This window comes from Onychomys torridus, chromosome 5, assembly GCF_903995425.1.
Source record: "Onychomys torridus chromosome 5, mOncTor1.1, whole genome shotgun sequence".
Lineage (NCBI taxonomy): Eukaryota > Metazoa > Chordata > Mammalia > Rodentia > Cricetidae > Onychomys > Onychomys torridus.
The window spans coordinates 84704980-84726847 of NC_050447.1; the positions used below are offsets into that span (position 1 = coordinate 84704980).

At 42.8% G+C, this 21868-nt stretch overlaps 1 protein-coding gene across 1 annotated transcript in view; it reads right to left on the reverse strand.

The window, feature by feature from the left end:
• Nucleotides 1-21335, reverse strand: part of Epc1 (enhancer of polycomb homolog 1) — an 85083-nt gene extending 63748 nt beyond the window's left edge. Inside the window, exon 1 of the mRNA XM_036187111.1 lies at nucleotides 21092-21335. Within this exon, the coding sequence (XP_036043004.1) occupies nucleotides 21092-21094 (3 nt within the window). The 5' untranslated portion in view covers nucleotides 21095-21335. The remainder of the gene's footprint in view (nucleotides 1-21091) is intronic.
• Nucleotides 21336-21868: the final 533 nt, after the last annotated feature.

The following is a 21868-nucleotide window of genomic DNA, read 5'->3' on the forward strand; positions in this document are numbered from 1 at the left end:
ACAGGTGACAGAGATGAGTCACAGAGCAAGAGGAGAGTGCAGAGGTCGGAGGAGCTCCAGGGGACGTCCCGGAGTCCAGACAGCAGGGCACAAGGACCGGGAAAAGGACTAGAAGAGAGAGAGAGTTGGGAGAAGCTTGGAGACAAGCTGAGCTCATCAGAACAAAGGAAGGAGCTGGTCATCAGAGAGGAGAGGATCATTTCTGTAGGGTGCTGTGTGCAAACAGGCTGGGGAGTTAACAAGTGGGGTGGAGGAATGTGGTACCTGGAGCACCTTAGTCATCCACTGGTGGCCAAAGCCAGCAAAGTTTCCACTCATTTCCAAGTGCCCTCCTATAATGATTTTCTTTGCTTTTTATTTATTTCTCTGTTGTTGGAGGGGAGGCAATGCCATGGCCCATGTATAGAGGTCAGAGGTCAGTACTCTCTCCACATGTGGATCCTGGGTGCTGAACTCAGGTTGTCAGGCTGGGCAGCAAGCACCCTCTGAGCCATCTCGCTGGCCCTGCCCTCCAATTAGACTTGTAGCTGTCGTTATAGTTTGAATTTGAAATGTCCCTCACAGGCTCATGGATCTGAACACGGGGGCTCAGCCAGTGGTGCTGTTTTGGGAAACTGTACAACCTTGTGGACATGGTATCTGGCTGGCAGACATAAGCCTTTAGGGACCTTTTGAGGATTCTACGCTAGCCTCGATCCCAGTGTGGCCCTCTGCTTCTCGGCAGTGCCATGGAACAAGCACCTACTACCATTAATTCCGCCATGCCTTCGCCACAAGACTGACCTTTCTCTTTCAAGTGTCTGTGGAAAGTGCTCTGTCTGCTACTCTGTTACAGCAACAAGGAAACTAATTCATTCACCTGCCCAAAGGAATTGAAGCTTAAGTATCAGTCCAGGTTGAGACCCCAGCCCGGGGCTCTCAGAATTCACCCTCATGGCTCCCTTACATGAAAAGGACACATTCCGCACATGCATCATTTTGTACATCCTCCTTCTGGGTTCAAAGATGCAGGTGCTGCTGCACCAAACACCCATCTGCCTCCAGGAATTACAGACAGAGGTAGACTTTACATCTGGATCTGATTTCCTGTGATCTGAGTTTTCCAAACACAGGACACATAAGGCCAAAGCCAAGATAAATGGTGCTGTGTTGACACCTTGAGATGTGGTAACATGTTTATTTAACTGATTTATTCATAAGGTTAACATTTTGGTGTTTTCATCTCTGCCAGTCTTTTCGGGCTTGCTTTGTTAGTTTTGGGTTTACTTTTTCCTTTGCTTGTTTTACATTGTCAGAAAAACACTACATATTCTTGATAAAACTACTGCTATCTGCTTTATGGTCTTTGTATCTCCATACAATTTGAGGATGTTCCCTTATTACTAAATATTTTAAAAAAGTATTTGATTATTTTTCAGACAGGGTCTCACTGTGTAGCCCAAGCTGACCTTAAACTTGCTACCCCCTGCCACAGTAACCCACTACTGCTAACTATGTTCAGCCTAATAGCTGTACTATAGTTTTCTTAAGAATTATCATTTTTAGGGACCCTTCCTATACACTGATTCTTGTTTACCATAAAGAACACAGATACGACCAGACGGTGGTGGTATCTTTAATCTCAGCACCCAGAAGGATCTCTGAGAGTTCAAGGTTAGCCTGAGCTACAGAGTGAGTTTCAGGACAGCCAGGACGATACAGAGAAACTGTCTCAACAAACAAACACATATACTCTTAATAGGACACTTATGATTAAAAAAAAAAGACTTAAAAGTTTCATGGTTTAAGACAGAAAAGAATGAATGTGTGGTTCTTGGAATAAAGATGATTCTGTGTCTATAAAAATTAAGGTTGACAACAGTTTTTCACCTTGAGTATCTGGGGGAAAAAACTTGGTCTTAAATACTAACATTTCTTTCCAGATATTAATTTGGCAATTTCCAAAAGTATGTTTTTATAACACACCAGGTCAGACACTCTAGGACAAGAGCTACCTACAGTTATATAAAAAACCAGCAGGGCTGGATGTGTAGCTCCATGGGGGAACACTAGCCTACCTTGCTAAAGACCCTAGGCTCCACCCTTAGCACTGAAGGAATCAATGAATATATGAACTTATAAGCCTGGAAAATTACTACAGATTACACCTTGCCCTTTAAAAAGTTGTGGGTTCATGATGTATAGGTTCAGGGGCAACCTGCAGAAAGAATCAGTATGCTTAATACAAATGTATCTCAAATGTAGCTGTGCTTAATACAATGTATCTCAAATGTACCTGAATGCATCTATCTATAGCACACTTCGGCAAATTCTAGTAGAGACAAGGAAAGACAAGTTAAGGAAACAGAAGATTTCTAACCACATTATACATCTAATTATCTAAGATGCCTGATCACAAACTTTGAAAAAACTTGAAGATCTATATAGCCATAAAGGATTGTATTTATTACCACTGGTTAAGAGTTTTTTAAAAAATATTTTGTTTTTATTTTTAATTATGTGGGTATGTACGAGGAATGTGTAGATGCCCTGAAGTTGCAGTTAGAGGTGGCTATGAGCCACCCCACACAGGAAGTGGGAACCAAACTGGGGTCCTCTGCAAGAGCGGCAGGTGTTTGGAACTGCTGAGCGTCTCTGATTAAGATTTTTATCCTAATAAACAATGTTAAGCAAGACATTTAAACAAAGAACCAACAGAATCCCTACAGAAACTAGAGCGGATTGCTACACTCTACAATATTTTTGGTGCTTAAAACCCTCTATCTAAAAAAGTTCAGCTTTATTTGATCCTCAGAACTTCTCAAAGTGAACTCTGGTTGGAAATTGCTTTACTCTAGGCTAAGCCCATAGAGAAGTTCTTTCTCATTTCAAAAGCCAGGAATCATAAACCTATCACAAGGCTGTTCCGAGGATTTGATGAAATACTTCATGCAAAAAGAGTGCCCTGAGCCAGCTTTTTTCTTTTCTGAGTCAAGGTCTCACTGGGTAGACCAGGCTAGCCTAGAACTTCATCATATAGCCCAGGCTGGCTTCAAACTAGTGATCCCCCTGTATCAGCTTTCCCAGCGCTAAGACTGTAGGTATGTGTCACAGTGCCCACCTTCTCGGGACCCATTTCTAAAGGACATCTGTATCATACTTATTTTTCTTTTCCCAGCTTTATATTTACTCCTTGTTGCTGCCAGGGAACCAAACCTGGACTTCATGCATGCCAGGCAAGCATCCTATCCATGCCCAGGCCACACCCACAGCTCTGCAATTTACTTCCTGCATGCTTGGCATGAAAGGTAATAAACAACGTTTGTAAGGGCCTCAACTCCTTTAAGTAAGGAAACAAAAAAACCCTCAAACCAAACACCTACATGATATTTTACAGAACTGGTATATATAAGCCTGGTATTTTCATAGTCTACAGGGGGTCTGTCTCCTTTGATTCTTTTCCATTTAACAGACACACACCATTCAGGCAAGGAAGGCTTGTACAAGGAGCACCTCCCCTGCTCTCTTCACCTCACTGTCAGCTGATGAACTGTCAACTCAAAGGTTGTCCAGTGACTGCTCAAGCTCCCTGGCCCAAAGCTTCCAAGAGTTACCAGGGGGAAACTGCCCAGCTACTGTTTGCCTTGGAGTGAGTGCAAATGGTAAGTAAAGATTTACATTCAAAACGCCCATAGGACCTGGAAAGGACAGTAGCTTCCTGGGTTGGAGATCTGGATCCCAATCTAATATCTACTATTTGCCATGACTGTTCTGGGTTCAGCCCTAAGTGTCCTTGAAAAGCTTGTGTGTAGAAACCTCAGCTCCCGAGACATTATCAGAGGTAATGGATGCTGGGATACTGACCCTGACCTCATCAACGACTGACAAGACATTCATAGATTTGTGAGGGAAGGGGTTCTGCTGTAAAAGTGAATTCTTTCTCTCCTTGCCTCTGCTTCCTGACAGCTGCTAAGTGATCAGCTAAGCTCCATTGCATGCTCCCGACCACATGACAGCCAGCCAGCCAGTGACTGACTAAGTTACCACGGGCCACAACCTCAAACATGTGAGCCCAAGTAGATCTCTGCTGCTGACTCTCTCAGGCATTCTGTGATATCTCCAGTTGACTAACACAATGGAACCACAGAAATGAGTCTTTCCTGAGTGGGAAGACCTCACATGAGCGGCCTAAGGAATGAACTCTTGGTTTCTCTCCTCTTAGGCAATTACCCAGAACAAATGAGATAATAGTACAGTGGGAACCATCTCTACAAATTCCGAAGTGCCATACCAATATAAGGATGAGCAGATGAGTCCAATCGGTTTCAATAGGGTAGCTGGGAGGGAAGGGCATGCAGCCCTCAGAACAACACAGTAGAGCATAAAATCCATGCCCCATTCAGTGCTCCCGATTAATCACAGAGGATTTAGTTGCTAGAAGGTTCTTCGCCCAGTTTGCTTTCATGCGAAACCTTTAAAACAACTTTACTTATTTTAATAGTCTTTTCTTCCTCTTTTTAATTTATCTGGCCATAGTTCATCATTGAGCTTTAGAGAATGTCCAAATCAGGCCCATTATTCCATAACTGCTGGACCGGATTTATACTAACCTTGCAGCCATCCAGTCCTTCTTTCCCTTGAAGACAACTGTAAACCTAGGCCTTAACACAATTGCAAACGTTAAGTCCCTCTCCCTCTTTTCTCCCCCCCCACCCCCTCCATCAGTCTCTGTCTGTCCATCTTCCTCGATAAGGATGGAACCCAGGGCTTTGTGCATGCCAGGGCATTCTGTATCTTCAGGAAGAGTTAGTTCCTGGATACCACCTCCTATTTGAGGCAACATTAACACACACACACTTTTCCATACCAGGCTTTGGGAAATACCTGCTTGCACTGTCCCTCTCTAGTCTTCCTTGTCTTAAGGCAACTTTCTCTGTCTTTGTTTTCTAGAGTTGTTCCAATGCCTTTTCCAGGTAATTAAAGTTCACTGGAAGAACAGCGGTTCTTAAGCATTAACTGTGGACAGACTCTGTATAACTGTCTAATTCTTAATTCTTGGTAGGAATAAAATAAATAATTTTTTGTAAGTCTAAAAAAAGAGCATGGGGCTGGAGGGATGGCTCAGTGGTAAAAACACTGGGTGCTCTTCCAGAAGACCAATGATTCATACATGAAGGAATTTGTGAGGAAGGGGCTTTGCTGTAAAAGAGAACACTCTTCCTCCCTCTCCATGCTTCCTGACAGCCATTAGGTAAGCAGCTTAGCTCCATCACACACTCTCTGCCATGATGTCATGCCTCACCACAGGCCTAGGGACCCAAGTCAAGTTCCACTCCCAACATCCACATGATAGTTCAAAACAATGCAAAACACCACTCAAGTGACCTGACGCCTTCTCCTGGCTGTTTTAGGCACTGCATGCATGTAGGGCATAGACATGTGCAGGCAAAATACCTACACAAATGAAAATAAAGGAAAAAAAAATGTTTAAAAGAGCAGGATTTCGTGATACTGTTGTGTTTCAATGACCTGTCTTAAAAAGAAGGCATTTCCAGCCATGTGATGTTTTTTAGGACTGACTCACAAATAAGCTAAAAATTAATCCACCCTTTCTTGTATCATGGTTATTCAGGAGCATCTTCTTTTAAGGGAGTGAGATTCCGATGTCCTGCTGCCAGCCAGCTGTGTGATCTTGGCCCTCTCCTCGAGTTGCTGGGCATCAAACCCAAAGCTTTGCTCATACCACACCGTGCTCTACACTGAGCTACAAACACCCCCGGCCCAATTCTGACCTCGATCTCCTGGCTCCCTGTCCTCTACTCTGAAAACGATGAATTGTTGGTGATGACTCTTCAATTTTCAGACTATCTCTATTCTCCCGTAGTTCATAAAAAAAAAGATATATGAAAAAAATTAAATATTGAAAAAGCTAAGCCAAGACAAGTCTTTGAGAAGCCAAGCCCATGCTCTCAAATGTACCTTTCTTTCTTTGAGTACCTTTTTCTTCTAACCTTTGTGTTCACACCTATATTAAAATACTTTAAATAAAACCTCCAACTCCGGTTCATTAAAAAAGAAGAAGGAGCCGGGCGGTGGTGGTGCACGCCTTTAATCCCAGCACTAGGGAGGCAGAGGCAGGTGGATCTCTGTGAATTCGAGGCCAGCCTGGGCTACCAAGTGAGCTCCAGGAGAGGCACAAAAACTACACAGAGAAACCCTGTCTCGAAAAACCAAAAACCAAAAACCAACCAAACAAACAAACAAAAACAAAACAAAACAAAACAAAAACCAAAAAAACAAAAAAAAAAAAAGAAGAAAGAAAGCTAATCAAAGATGTTCAAGGGCGAGTGAGGTAGCCTTGTGGGCGGACTATTCACCATGGAAGCTTGATGACCTGAACTCCATCCTGGGAGCCCACAGAAGGGCAAAAATGAGAACCAGCTCCACAGGGCTGTCTGTCCTCTGACCTCTTCACATGGGTCAGGACACCCCCCCCCATACACAATAATAATGAGTAAAACATTGAAAAAGCTTCTGAGTCTGTGATTTGTAATGAAACTCTGCTTTCAGTACTTCCTGATAGCATGTATACCTGCGCGGTAGACAAAGACAGTTTAGAGTTTTAAGAGTCCATTAAATAAAATCCTGAGAGATGCAGGGACAGGATGACCTAGTCAAGGGAGAGAGCTGCATTAGGAATCCCTAACACTTGACAGCAGACAAAAGGGTTTTCTTTTCTTTTTTTCTTCATCCCCGGGGATCCAAATCAGCGCCTCTTACATGCCGAGTACTCATCCTGCCCCACAAAAGGCTCCTACAGGGTGATAGCTGGATGTAGCTTTGCACTGTGGGATCAAACGTGACTCGTGGGCTCTAAGCAGCTTACAAACATCTCATTAAAACTAGAAAAGAAGGATGCAGAATTAAAATGAAAAGAAGACAAAGATTTCATAAAAAGATTGACACGGAAATAATTCAAAAAATAGTCTGGGGAAGGGAAAAAATCTGCAGCTAGTGTGATATTCTTCCTGAAAAAGGATGGAGAATTTCCTTGAAGCAGGTTTAGAAAATAATTAACACAAGAGTAAGTCGAAGAACTAAAGAACAGTGACGGAAACACTTCAGCCAACCGAGCAATCTGAAGTGTTACATGTATAGAGAATCAATTTAAATCTGCACAAAAAGCTTGACCACGTTTTATATAACTGAGCTTTTCTGATCTGATTTGTTTAGCAAGCCCTACCCCGTGCCAGCTTAGTATTACAAACCACAGGAGAGAACAACAACAAAAAGGATGTCAATTTATTTCCTGTTCACATAAACAGCCTACGGTATTTTATACCCTATTTTGAAAGGTACCGTTTGTTATCTTCATGCTTCCAGATTACAAAATTATTTATTGAAACAAAATATGGTTAATAGTTCATAAATCTACAAAGTAATTTATTTATATCTAGCTTAGGCCAAAAGTATATTTACTGTTTCTGGTTCTCTTTAATAAAATTGGAAGTCAATATCCAATCATCACAGAGCAGTGCGGCCCTAATTAATTTGGACTTTTAAAGAGATAAACGAGGCACATCAATACACATAGAAGGCAGTACATACAGGGTGGTGAAACATGGAAACAAGGCGCAGCATGCAAGGGCAAATTAAAGCCTGCAAACACAGGCAGGATGCTGGGAATCGGGGTGGGGTGGGGCGGGGAGGGTGGAGGGAGGCAGAGAGGGGGTTCCAAACTCAAGTGGGCTTCACTCGATGCTGTGTTGACAAAGGCAAATTGCAACATATAAAAAGGGTGTTTCAGAGGAAGGTGAGAGAGTTCAGTGGATAAGGGCACTCACTGGCTGGGCAAGCCTGACAGACGACCTGAGCTGACTCCTGGAACCCACGTGGTGGAAGGAGAGAACAACTCCCCAGCGGGTGGTCTTTTGACTTCCATGTGCATACCATTGCATGCAAATTTGCATGTGCAGTCATGCATGCCTCTGCGCATGCATGCACACGCACACACACACACACACACACAAATAGGTGTATAAAATAATTTTTAAAGGTATATGAGGAAACTTTCATTCTTTTACAGCTAACATCACTAATTACTCAAACATTTAAAAAGCTAGCACAGGGTGAATTTCAGCGGTAGTATCTGAGTAATTTATTGCAGACAATTTTAAATGTAGACATAATGAAAAGTTTCACTCAAAGTCCAACAGATGGCGGCCACGGTGGCACATGACTGTCAGTGCACTTTAGGAGGCTGAGGGTGGAAGAAATGCAGTTTGAGCTACAAAGTGAGATGCTGTATAAAACAGCCAAGAGGAACTCCAAAAACTTGCACAGTTTCATGTTTGAAAATTTAAAATTCTATGTATTTCTTAGGTAAAATAAAATGAACATTCAAACTTAGAATGGAATGGTGTGTTTGGTTTTGAGACAGATTCTCATGCCATTCAAGCTGGCCCTGAGCCTCTGGTTATCATACCTCTGCTGGGATCAGGGTCTGCGCCACTACATCTGGCTTAAATCATTATTCACCTGCAGTTTTATTTTCCAGAGTTACTGTGCCCATTCACTGTTTCTTAACAGTGTAGCTGAACACTGGGAAAATGAAAGCTCAGGGGCTGGAAAGACGGCTCAGATGTTAAGAGAGCGCACTGCCCTTCTAGAAGACCTGCTCACAGTTGCCAGCACCCACATCAGGTAGTTCACGAGCATTGTGAACTCCAGTTCTAGGGGACTGGATGCCCTCTTCTGGCCTCTAGGAGCAATTGCACTCATATGTGCATTCCTCCCCCCCACACACACACACCACCACATACATGTATGTATACATAAAAAGAAAATAAAATCCATTTTAAAAAGCAAAATCTTAGAGCCATGTAAATGTGTGCTTTCCAGTTGAAACACACTGTGTGAAGCTCTGGGTTCCTATACACTGGACAGGAAATGATGCCCAGAACGTTTTTTCTGTCCTCTAAGATAAACATCTATGCTGCTCTGCCATTAGCCTATCACAGTTAAGCTAGAGTTTTACTACCTGTTCATTGCTATTCATTCTGAGAAGATTGATAGTGTTAATATAAGTTGTATTATAAATATGCACTCACAGTTGACAAGAAGTGTAGAGAGACAACCTACAATTCTGTCAACTTTTTGGTGCCCGCACACTGCCCCCTGCTGCCCTGTGCCTGTTCACTAAAACCCGTGTTCAACTTTCGATCTTCCCACCTCTTTACTCTCCAATCAAAACCGGCTAGAGACTGAGACCGAGGAAGCTTTCCTTTGGATGCCGGTGGCAAGCAGGTGATGAAAACACACAGAGGCAGTTCCCTCCTCTTTTGTGGGCTAACATCTGAACTGTTCTGGAGGTACTGAGTTCTAGATCACCCCGCGGGAGGTTCCAAGCACCACCCACTGTGTTCTAGTTCTTTCCAGAGGCCTTGTGCGCCCCTGTGTCCTAACCCAGGCTCATGTTGCTTTCTTTACCTCACATGGCATGTCTGCTGGTCCATTTCTGCGAAATGCAAAGTGCACCCAGCACACAGGGCTCCGGCCAAAGCTGCCTCCTCTCGAGTTTACCCCGTTCCCAAATCCTGTCCTTTCTGCTTTCTCTTTAAACCACACTTTTGTTTTGTTTTGTTTTTAAAATGTGGTAGAAGTTCAATAAAGATTTGCTTGATAGGTGAAAAGGAGATGATACAGAAACTCTTGAAAAGTCTGTTTCATTCACTGGTGTGTGTGTGTGTGTGTGTGTGTGTGTGTGTGTGGTGCCTGCCCCTAAGTCTACACAGGTGAGCATCCAAGAGTGCAAATGCAGAGACCACAGCAACATGTTGGGTGTCTTCCTCGATCACTCTCCGCCTTACTGACTTGAGACAGGGTCTTTGGCTGAAGAAGAAATTCTGGGGCTGGACTGGCTGGATCAAGCTGTCTCCAGCCCCCAACACTGAGGTTATATAAACATGCGTGGCTTTTTCATCTGAGTGTTGGGGATTCGAACCCAGTCCTCAGGCTTGTAGCACAAGCGCTCCTACCATTGAGGCATCTTCCCAGTCCCTCACTGACTTTTAATAAAGCACCCGGAGAAGGCAGCATGCCACCCCAGAGGCCGTTCCCATGTGTTTAAATGAGGCAATGGGGGTGAGGGTGGGGACTGGGCTTGACCCAGGGCCTCACATAAGGTAAGCAAGTGCTCTACCGCTGAGCTAAGTTCTCAGCTGCGGGGTGATTTTGTAATGCCCATCTTATCTCCTAGAGTTGGGAATCTCAAGTTTCCTACAGTTATTAAAAACTTGGTGTCATGGTGGTGCTCTGTGGAGATGGTGGAGCCCTTATTTAGGGGTTGGGCCAAGTGGGAAGACTTCAGATCATTGGGGGCAGTCTTGTGGGGAAAGGCAGGGCCACATTCCTGCATTCTCTTTTGCTTACTGGCCATGGCGTGGTCCTGCTCTGCCTCAGATCTCCACTATCACTACCTGGCACCACAACACAGTGACAGGTCTCTAGGGACAGACCAGACCCTCTAAAGCTGAGCCAGTAACTCTTCTGTCTTTACAAGTTCATTATCTCAGATAATTTGTTGCAGTATTCATGGGAAAGCATGGAAAGGTGTTTTGATCTCTGCAATCAGAAAGTGAGTGCAGAGAATGTATTGTGTGCTTAGGTGCTCCAAACGCATTACCTCACTGTTCTCACAGCGCTAACAGAAGGTAGCAATACCACCTGTCACAACCACCTGTCACAGGAAACCGAGGGTCTGGGCGATGACCTAACTGGTCTAACACAGTCCAGGTGTAAAGGATGCAGTTTAGAATGCAGGTGAGTACACTCACGACTGATTCATTTGGAGAGCATCCTCAACTGGAAGGGAAGGGGTCTAGTTGGCTTTTCTGTATTACCCTGTTAACTGGGGCTCTCTGGAAATAGGGCCATAGAGTCAAACAAACCCCCGTGAGCCCTCTGGAGCCCACCAGGTATGTGTCGCATCTGCCAGAGCCTCTTTTACAAGACGGAAGGTGAAGCCATGTGGCGTCCTGCCATGTTGAAAAGTTTCTGAGGCTTAGATATAAAAGACTATTTTATAATCTAAAAGATTAAGAAATACAAAATCTAAATATCTGTCCATGGGGTCACCTGTGTGAGGACCATAAAATTCTAATCCAAACTGAGTATGGTGGCACATGACTGAGGCAGGAGGTTCACAGGTTTGAGGTTAACCTGGGCTGCATAATGAGAACATGTCTCAGAATTTCCAAAATAAAATAAAATTTAAGAACGATTTTAATCTTCCTTAAAAATAGGTAAAGACAGTTAAATATCTAACTGAAATATGCTCCTTGAATATCTTTTATTTATTTATTCTTTTGTTTGTTTGTTTGTTTTTAATCACACACTTTAATGAGTCCTGGGAAGTAAGTTTTTTTAAATGATTTATTTATTTATTTAAGTGATTATTGATGAGTCTGTGTAAAGGTGTCAGATCTCCTGGAACTGGAACTACAGACAGTTGTGAGCTGCCATGTAGGTGCTGGGAACTGAACCCAGGTCTTCTGCAAGAGCAGCCAGTGCTCTTAACCACTGAGCCATCTCTCCAGGCCCGGAATATCTTTTAAATTAAAACCCACAGTGAACACAAGGGAGACCCAGCATGCCTCAGCAAGCCCCGGACAAGGATGTAGCTTTAGTTTGCTTCTCAAACCCCAGATGGCTTGCAAGTCACCCGGGAGGCAACTCCCAGGGACTGTACATGAGGGTGTAACTGTCCCCTTGGTATCTGAGCATGCCACCAGCCAGAATGACTTAGAATGCACAGTAGGAAGTACAGTGATCACTTTACTTTTTGAAACAGGGTCTCATGTGGCTAGCCTTGAACTCACTATGTAGCTGAGGTAGTTCTTGAGTGCCCAACCCTTCTCAAATGCTAGAATTACAGGCAAGTGTCCCCATGCCTAGCTCCTAGGTGATTTCACTGAAGAGCTGTACTGGTTAAGAACAATGGACTGGGTGGAGAAGAGGTCAGCCCACTATACTTTTAAGCAGAACATCTACTTAAGTTTGTGGGTCTCTCCCCGAGCTAAGGTCTGTGTGGCCCGTGGGCTGTCAGCTTTCTGTTCCCTTCACACAACAGGCTCGACTGTGCAGTTCTTCACTACTTACTTTAGCTCTCCTAGGAGATGGATATCTAGCTCCTAGAAAGGGTAGCAGCACCAGTCCACTGACAGCCCTCCCCAGAGTTTGGCTTCCTGGCTTGTTTCAATAGTTAAGAATCGACTGATCTAACTTAGAGATCCTCGGCATCTAGCTGCATAAGCAGAGATCATGAATAGCTGTGGAAATGCTATGCCCAGCTCCAATACAGATCAATAAACTCAGAATCTCCTGAGGTTAGACCTAGACATGTTATTTGCAAGTTTCTAGGTGACCCACATGTAGACAGAAGGCTGACAGTGTAGAGCCCAGACGTGAAGTGCCTGTTTAGTAAGCACAAGGCTCTGGCTTCCGTCACTCAGCACCACACACGTGAATAAACACATGCACACACATGGGCAGCACTGAGAAGTACTGGGATAAGAGTAGGAACCAGCCATAGTGTGGAGGATCCAGATACATTCTGGAACAGGGCTACCCAAGAGAGCCTTCTAGAACATCAGAAATGTCTCATAGTCTGTGCTGCCCAATATAGAAGTCACTACTAAATAATCACTTGAAATGTAGACAGTACGACTGAGAACTGGAACTTCAAAGTTTAAAATCATTCAAACTTAAGTATATATAATGCATGTAGAAGTGGACTAGTGCAACGGAGAACCACAGCCCTTGAGTTTTATGCCAGGGTACTGAATGATGTGTGTGTGTGTGTGTGTGTGTGTGTGTGTGTGTGTGTGTGTGTACACATGCGCACCAGTAGGCACTGTGTTCTGCATGAGGAGGTCAGAGGACAATTTGGGAGAATAGATTCTCTCTCCTTCTACCATACAGGTCTCAAGAGTTGGCCTCAGGTCATGAGACTTAGCGACAAGCACCTTGAGCTGCTAAGCCATCCCCAGATTCTTTGAGATTCTAGGCCACACTACTCACACCTCTTTGAAGTTCTTCACACCATTTTCCTGACAAGAACTCCAGCTGAATGGAAGGACAGACTGAAGGTTATACTGGCTTCTGAGGAAGGTAAGGACTGTGAATCAGCTTCTTCTACCACCACCCCCCCTCCATTCAGTTAGGGGAAAAAAAAGTGAAGGTCTTCAGAACTAGATGTTCTTTAAGTCTTGCAGTTTAATAATGGAGAAGTAGGGTGATTACACTCTGGGGAAAGTCCTCTTCAATACTTGGCATAATACAGTGCTTTCCAGCTGGGGGTTGTGCCTTGGAAGATCTAGAGTTTCCAGTGATCTGTGGTGACAGCCTGAGTTCCAGGGCTAAATATAGGTCACTGGCAATGACAGCTTCCCTCTCTCAGGCCCTTGGAAACAGAGTCCTATCAATGAATGGGGTTATTCATGGTTGGTGGGATTAGAAACCGAGAAGAGCCTGGAACATGGCACAGACAGAGGACTCTTCTCATGGTAACTACTATCGCATAAAACCAAACTGGGTTTACCTGATTTCCAAAATGACTTGTGAATTGTGAGTTGCTTCTTTTGAAATTCTAAAATGCTTTTTAATTCAACAAAATTTGAGAGCAAGAATGCATTGATAAAACTTAGTAGCCCCGCTGCCACATTTTTAAAAATAGATGCAGCACAAGAATGTGAATTGCAAAAAAAAAAAAAAAAAAACAGAATGTGAATTGCAATCAAATAAATTTGTCCACTATCACTTCAGCGAGGCCACCCTATTTAATACAGCAGTAGGAAATCATTCATTGTATCTGTCACTTACGACGGTTTGTGACCCATTTTTTGAGGCCCAATTAAGTATGGCTTATAGCCTGAATGTGCTGGGCAGTGTTCTCCAAGGGTGTACCCCAAAGGACTGCATACAGGTCATTTGGGACTGGCTTAAAGAGCAGATTCTCATAGAACACCCCCAGACTTTCTGATTACAGAACTGGTGGAGAGGTGCAAGCCAGCACTCTGTGTTTTCATAATCCATCCAGGTGATTCTGGTGCTAAAATTTAACACCCACTCACCTAAAGTATTGTGAATCCACCCAAAAATAAGCCCCAGGAAAAGGCTTCCTTATAACTTGAAGTAGAAAATGACTGAAATATTTTATTATTTTCCTTAAGTTATTATTATCATCATCATCACTATTGCACATGCCAGGGAGTGTGTACATGTGGAGGGCAGGGAACAGCTTTCTGGAGTTCATTTTCTTTTTTCCACCATATGTTTTCTGAGACTCGAACCCAGGTCATTAGGAGTGGGCATCAAGCACCTTTATCCAATGTGCCATTTTAGAACCTAAATCTGGCTTCATATGTTATAAAATAGAAGTCATTATTCTATCTGGACTTAATTTTATGAGTAGTGAATTTCCCTATTTCAAAAAGGCTTATTTGTTTTTTGAATGTAACTCATTTTCATAAGTTTAAAATTTGTGGAAAAAAAAAAGTCAACCTCTGAAAGAATCTCATGAGACATGCTTGATGATGTCATCCAAGGGTACCTTAAACAAACTCAGCATAGAGGACTTTCAGAATTAGGGCTGGGCCAATCACTCTGCAGGTAAGAGCCTGTGCACCACAGCCTGATGACTGAGTCTGATTCCCCAAACCCCAGATGGAAAGAGAGAACCAATTCCCACAAGTTGTCTGACCTCCAGGTGCACATACCAGAAACCACACACACACCCAATAGTAACAAAGAAAAAGAAAATCTTAAAGAAAATTTCAGATGCACATCACTATGAAATGAGGATCACTCCTCCCATGAAGTGATTATTGGTTAGGAAATAATGAATACACTCACTAGAAAATCAGGTAGTCACAGCATACCATGCATTTAAAACATGTCAGTTCACAAAATGCAATTTTACAGCCATCTAATGTGGCAGCAGTGAAGAGGAGAGGCAGACGTCTACAGGCTGTGACCTCAGACCTCTAAGTTCCAATTCTAGTTTTTCATTTACTAGGTAATGTGGGTCATGCCTAAGGTGTGCCAATTTCTCTGCCTGTTTCCTCCATAAAAATGAGTTTAACTTTCCTTCCTTACTTTGTGTGAAGATTCAGATACAGTACTGGCTGCAGAACAACATAAGCTCCAATTGAGAGCTGCGACTGTCACCACCTTCTAAAATATTTGTTCACTTATTTGTGTGCGTGTGCTTGTGTTTACATACACCAGGTACGCGGAGGTGCCTGTGGAAGCCAGAAGAGGGTGTCAGATCTCCTGGAATGGGAGTGACAGGTGGGTGTGAGCTGCCATGTAGGGGCTGGGAATCGAACTCAGGACCTCTGAAAGAGCAGCAAGTGCTCTTTAACTACTGAGCCATCTCTCCAGCCTTGGTTGTTCCTTTTTAAATTAGCTTACCTGTGACTAGTCTGGTCACCATGAACACAGAAGACACTAACACTTCATCACTCCAGAGTACACACACAGTTAAGTCTACACAAAGCAAATACCAGCTAATGTCACTGAATTCTGGACACCCAGCAAGTACACACCCTTCTAAGCATTTGTCTCTAGCCAAACCCACGGTGCTCACCTCAATCTCCTTGCAAGTGACTGGGTAAAATGAAGTGTGTCCAGTGACCTCTGTGTTTCTGGGAAAGGACATCTCCCTTTGCAAAAACAGAGTCTCTTCATTTCCACACTAGAATCCTAGACTGCTGAGTGAATCTCAGCAGCCATCTTGGTATCAAGGACAATGTCAAAGGAAAAACCCCCCAAGAAGGTACATAAAATGGATGAGCTAGTCAAACCTAGAGCTGGCTTTCCTCCAGATTGCTAACTTAGTTAAATAATAAATACCCTTAGTTTTAACATCGCTATCAGCAGAGTTCCATGTTAGTGCAAAAACAAATTAGGTGATTAACATACCCAGCTAGTATGAGCTAACTGGTTCTATAACAAAATAATTTTGCTATCTTAAATTACTACAGCAACTCCTAACCATTCCTTCTCCAATTTGTCTGTGCAGAAGTAACATTAATTTGACTTTTCCTGCTCTATACTTGCTTAGTAGATTAAATGTTAGCTAGATGTCTGATGTCTTAACTTCTTAAAATATTTGTTTTGTCTTTAAAATTTCTGCTCTACGTTATTAGGAATCGCTACAGAAGATTTTACATAAGAACACATAGTAAAAGGAGCTGCTGAGAGGGTCAGTCAGAACAGTGCTTGCTGTATAAGCATGCGGACCTCAGATCCGATGACCAGCACACATGTGAAAAGCCAGGCTTGATGCCGTGTGCCTGAAATCTCAGCAATAGGAGGGTGGCAAAGACAGGTAAATCCCCAGGGCTTTCTTGCCAGCCAGCATAGCTCGTAACTAGTGAACCCTGGATCCCAGTCAGAGACTCTGCCTCAAACATGTGAAATTACTTCTAATGTAGTCTTTGGTGACTCTTTACTTGTCTATATTAATGTAAAGGTTGATAATGAACACAGTGCTGTTTAAGTCATGGCTATGTGAGTAAAATGTACAAAATACATTCAATAATAAAAATCACTCGGGAGGCAGAGGCAGGTGCATCTCTGTGAGTCTGAGGCTAGCCTGGTCTACAAAGTGAGTTCCAGGACAGCCAGGGCTGTTACACTGAGAAGCCCTGTCTTAAAAAAACAAAGACAATTAAAATAAAATAAAAATTAATATATATTATCTTTTTATTGCTGCTGTCTTTTGTTTTGGGTTCGTTCTTTTCTTTTTGAGACAATCTCCTATAGCCCAGGCTGGCTTTGAAATCCTGAGTCTTGTCTTACCATGACCCAGCTAAACGGTTTTATTTTGTTTTTATGTGCATTGGTATTTGTCCGAATGTATGTCTGTGTGAGGGTGTTGGATGGTGTTACAGACAGTTGTGAGCTGCCATGTGGGTGCTGGGAATCGAACCTGCACCCCCTGGAAGAGAAGTTAGTACTCTTAACTGCTGAGCCATATCTCCAGCCCCCAAGCTTAACAGTTTTTTAAAAGTTAACATGTTGGACTCTGGGTTGAATCCTAACCATCAATACAAACAAACGAACAGAGACACGCCCCAAACTCATCCTATCAGGGAACCCCCCAACCGCTTTCTCACACAAATAAGCCAATGTTGTATTTCTTGCTTTGTAATGGGAATGTACATCAGATAGACAGCTATCCAGTTACATAGCTTTTGTTTGGGCTATGAAGGCTGAACACCACCTCCCCAACCTGGCTGTGAGTATTTGGTGCCCAAATTATGATTCTTTAGAGGAAGGACACTTGTCAGATCCATATAAGCAGGGTGAAATTTAAACATTTTCCCCCTCTAGAAATTATACATGGTCGACGGCTCCAGATGGGAACACCCCACACCTAAGGCCTCAGATTTAAAACATCATTAGAACATGGAGCCATGTTGGACTTTCAGTTGCACAAGAGAAGGAATCTTTCTCTTCTCTCTCACTACCGTGACCCAGCACCTTATCCTATAGATGGAGAGAGGAAGGTCATGAACAACCAAAAAACCCCTGGTAAAACCCATGTTATACACAGCAAACACAAACGTGTTTTTCAAGAATGAAATCTTCAGCTCTGCCTTACGTTCTGCTTGGGGTCTTCGTTTGAGGGTCATTATGGAAAGATCAAAACCAAGTCAGAACACGACACACCCATTTCACATATTATTTTTCTTTCCTTGGCAACATCAGGCCAGGAACAGTCAGTTGCCTGTGTAGAACATCTGTAGTGTGTCCAAGAAATAACAGAGAAGAGGCAAATTGTGCAAGATGGACCAAACTGTAGCATTTAAAACCTGCAGCTTCAGCTCTGGATTGAACCAGCACTCAGAGAATAGAGATTCTTCCCTTTAAAAAAGTTCGTCCCAAGTTAAGGGAGCCTGGCCCTGAGTGTGGTCAGCACCACATCTTACCTCAAGGTCTCTAAATGCTGCCTCCTACCATTACCTGTTACCTAGTGGGCTTGTCTAGCCTAGAATGTCCTCAATATGTAGGGATAGAAACAACTACATAGTCAGGAATTAGGGAACTATGCTGGTTCAGTACATTCAGTCTGAATATAATCTTCAGTTTATCCCTATTATTGAAGATCCAAAATTCATTTTTTCTGAGCTGTATTGTTTAGAATCCAACTTAAAGAAGGTCCCTGCCTTCTGTATCCTTCCTTCTGCAACCTGTTTCCTGACCATTTCACTGTTCATTAATCTCTCCCTCCACAAGAGGGATGGGCAGCACACATACACACACACACACACACACACACACACACACACACAGAGATATTTTAATAGAATCAATTTTGCTACTTGCTATTACTGTCTCTGATAAAATTTTATGCAAAAAAGGGTCAATCTGACTGAAATGACATAGCAGAATTCTGAAAATTTTTTTTGATTGTCCATGATCTAGCAATTACTGCCATGAAAAATTGAACTAGTTCTCTATGTTAAATTTTATAAAGGATTTTTAATGATCACAAGGAAAATTTGGTTTTATAATTCTAAGCATAACCACACCAAACTCATGAACTAAATGTCTATAAAATGTTAGCAATTAAAAAGAATTAATTCCCTAAGAATCAAGAGCTGAAACGAAGCACCAGGTACATTTAAAAATGGAGAATAATATAAAACAGGGAATTATTTTGACCTCATTGATTCAAACCTCTTTACTCACACGATGATGGAAAGGTCACATCTAGAAGAGTACGTGTGACAGAAATGTCTATGGGTATTTTCAAAAGTAATGACTGAACTCTAATGGTTACTTCCTAATCAATGATGTAATAGTCAGGAGGAGAACAAAGAGGACGCGTAGCTACGGAGGGACCCCCAGTTCAGTTTGCTCTTCAAAGAGGTGACATTAGACAAACATTGGTAGTTTCGGAAATTGAACAAAATGAAAAATCACTGCATTATGGAGAACAGAATATTTTAGCACTAAATGTGCTGGGAGGTATATTTTATTCAGCTGATAACTTCGGAGAACTAAAGTCTCAAGCACAGCCAGGTTAGATAATACGTTTACACCTGCAATATTTCATTCCATAAATAATCTATACTGTCAGAAGCCACACTCGAAGCTGCATTTAGGCTCTACAAAGAGAGAAAATGAAACGTACCGGTGAACACATCCAAACCTTCCGAGCAGGGGATAAACAAAATATAGGCACTGGGCATGATTATTCTGAAGTTCAAGGGAAGAGATAAACAGATTCTAGGAAATACTATTTCTACTCATTTCCGCACCTTCTTTCACTCCAGACTGCTGACGGATTAGTGGAAAGGTCATTTACCTATTTCCAAGTAAATAAAGACACTTAACAGCTCCTGACATTGTCACTCTCCCGAGACATCACCTATTAATCAGATAATCCAAACGCTATTTCAGTTGCTTTTATTTTATTTGGCAAATAATACGTTTCAAGGTATAATTACTAATTTCTCCCACTTTCTTTCTGAACTGAGGACATCCCTATTATTCTCACAAACAACTAAACCCTTTACAGAGACCAGTAAAACCGATGTCATGTTGTGGCATATTTTTGTTCCTAGCAGGCTTTGGGCCTAAATCCCATATTCTCTAATCAGATAACTCTCAAGAACAAAGATGTAACCCCATCCTTACATGTGTGCACATCAATATTTTTAAGTTAAAAGTAGGTGTGCAATATTCCGTAAAAATTCTTAGTTCCAAAAATATTTTTTTTTTTTTAAAAACAAGGCTATTCTAAATTCAAGGAGCAGCTCAAAAATAATACAGACATGACAAGCTACTAGAATATCTTCAAGACAGACTCAGAATAGGTATTTGAGAATTCCCTTGATTCAAAATGAAATTCAACTTTTACAATGTCCAAGGAACTAATACTCAAATGTTTTGTTACGTCGAAAGGGTACTAACAGGCTTGGTTTTGTAAAATAAGAAAAATAATATAAAATGCTAGTGAGGAGAGAGAGGGTAAACGGCAGCTTATTATTAAAGAATCTGATAGAGATAATAAATCAGATCAGATCAAACACAACTGGCAACTGAATGCTTGTCCATAATGTCCCTGAATTGGATGTGACGACATGTCTGCTCTCCCCATGGTACACAGTGCACAGAAAACGCTTAAATAATAGAGCTGACCAAATTGAACTTTCTTTATGAAAATTAAAGGATAATAGATAAAATCTTGCCCCACCTTTTTTCTTCCTTTTTTCTTTTAGTAAAACTGACAAATTGTTGAGGAGCACAACAGCGCCACCAACACAGATCAATGCAGAACAAAAAAAAAAAAAAAAAAAAAAAAAATCTCCCACCGTGTGCAAAAAGAAGAAAACTAGAAAAATACCAAAAATTACAAAATGTCTCCCAAATGGACCTCTCCGGAGAAAACATAAGATAGACCCACAGAGATGAATCGACAAAGAGCTTTAAAGAAATCACATCCTAGACCACAAGTTAGATCCGCTCAGCAATAAAAGAGCCACTATTTAGCAACAGCCATAACTTAAACCCAGTTATGTCAATCTCCACCTTCATTATACCAGAGCTGCTTTCTGTAGTTTGTATTCAAGTACTCCATCAAGGGAATCACAATAGGTCTACTAAAACAAACAAACAAACAAAAAAACTATAACGGCAGTTTGCTTGGTGATCATTTACTCTGGACAAATTAGGCAATAGGTAATTTTTATAAAGAGGGTATGTACATATTTGGCACTACCAACATTGCTGGCACACAAAAAAAGTCCATCTTGAAACATCTGAGTTCCCCCGTAGTTCACAGCAATTAAAGTGTAATTTTCATTATATATGTTTATCTTTAACAATGGAGAGAAAAACTGTTTTTCCCCCCTTTTGGTAAAAATTAACCAGATAAAATTACGTGGAACGTGCACAGATCGAAGCTAAAGAAAGAAAAAAAAAAAAAAAACCCACAAAGATTGGTTTTGTGAGAAGAAACACAATGAAAAATCTCTCTTATCTGGTGCTCCTTTCAAAGATGTAATGCCAAGAATGTTTAAAATTATAAACTTACCATCAGTGTAGGCAAAGCAGCAGCCAGGTCTCAAAAAAAAATTGTAACAATGTAGGCTGGGGACTGGGTTGTCCAGAAAAAACAGCCTCCGGGCAGCGTACGGATCTTCAAACATCCTGAAAATATTTGGTAAATCAAAAGTGAGACTTTCCTCCATGGAGGGCGGCGGAGCGGGGCGGGCAGCCGCAGGATCCGAGGGCGTTCGGGGGAATGGAGCAAGCTGGAGGATGCGGAGCGGGCGGCGGCGGGAGGCTCGGGGTTAACAACTTTGCGCTGGCGGGCGGGCGGGCGCGCTGATTGGCTGGCGGCCGCCCAGCTCGGCCCTCGCTCCCGCCTCCCGCAGCTCGGAAAGAATGCACGACTGTGCCATTTTATACCGGGCTCGGGAGAGCGCCGCCGCCCGGGTCTGAATCCGGGCTCGGGATTAAGTGACAAGCACAACAATGGCAGCGGCCGCGTCCTCGGAGCATCTGGGCACGCCCTTGCGCGCGGGCGCGTTGGGGGGGGGGGGAGCTCCACGCGAGACGGCGTCCGTGTGGGATGAGGATGTGGATGCGGACGCGGCCATTTGGAAAAGCAGCCCGTCCAAGTGTGCTCGGTGTGCCGTCCCCCAGGCCCTCCCGCAGCCACGAGCACCACGGTCCCTGCTTTAAGTAGCCGAATCCTGACATAAGTTGAAACCATATTCAGCTTCCCCCTCCTCCCCTTCCAACACTGCTTCCAAACCCCTTCCTGGCCGGCCCAGTTCCACCGCTCCGCCTTACAAACAAAATGGCT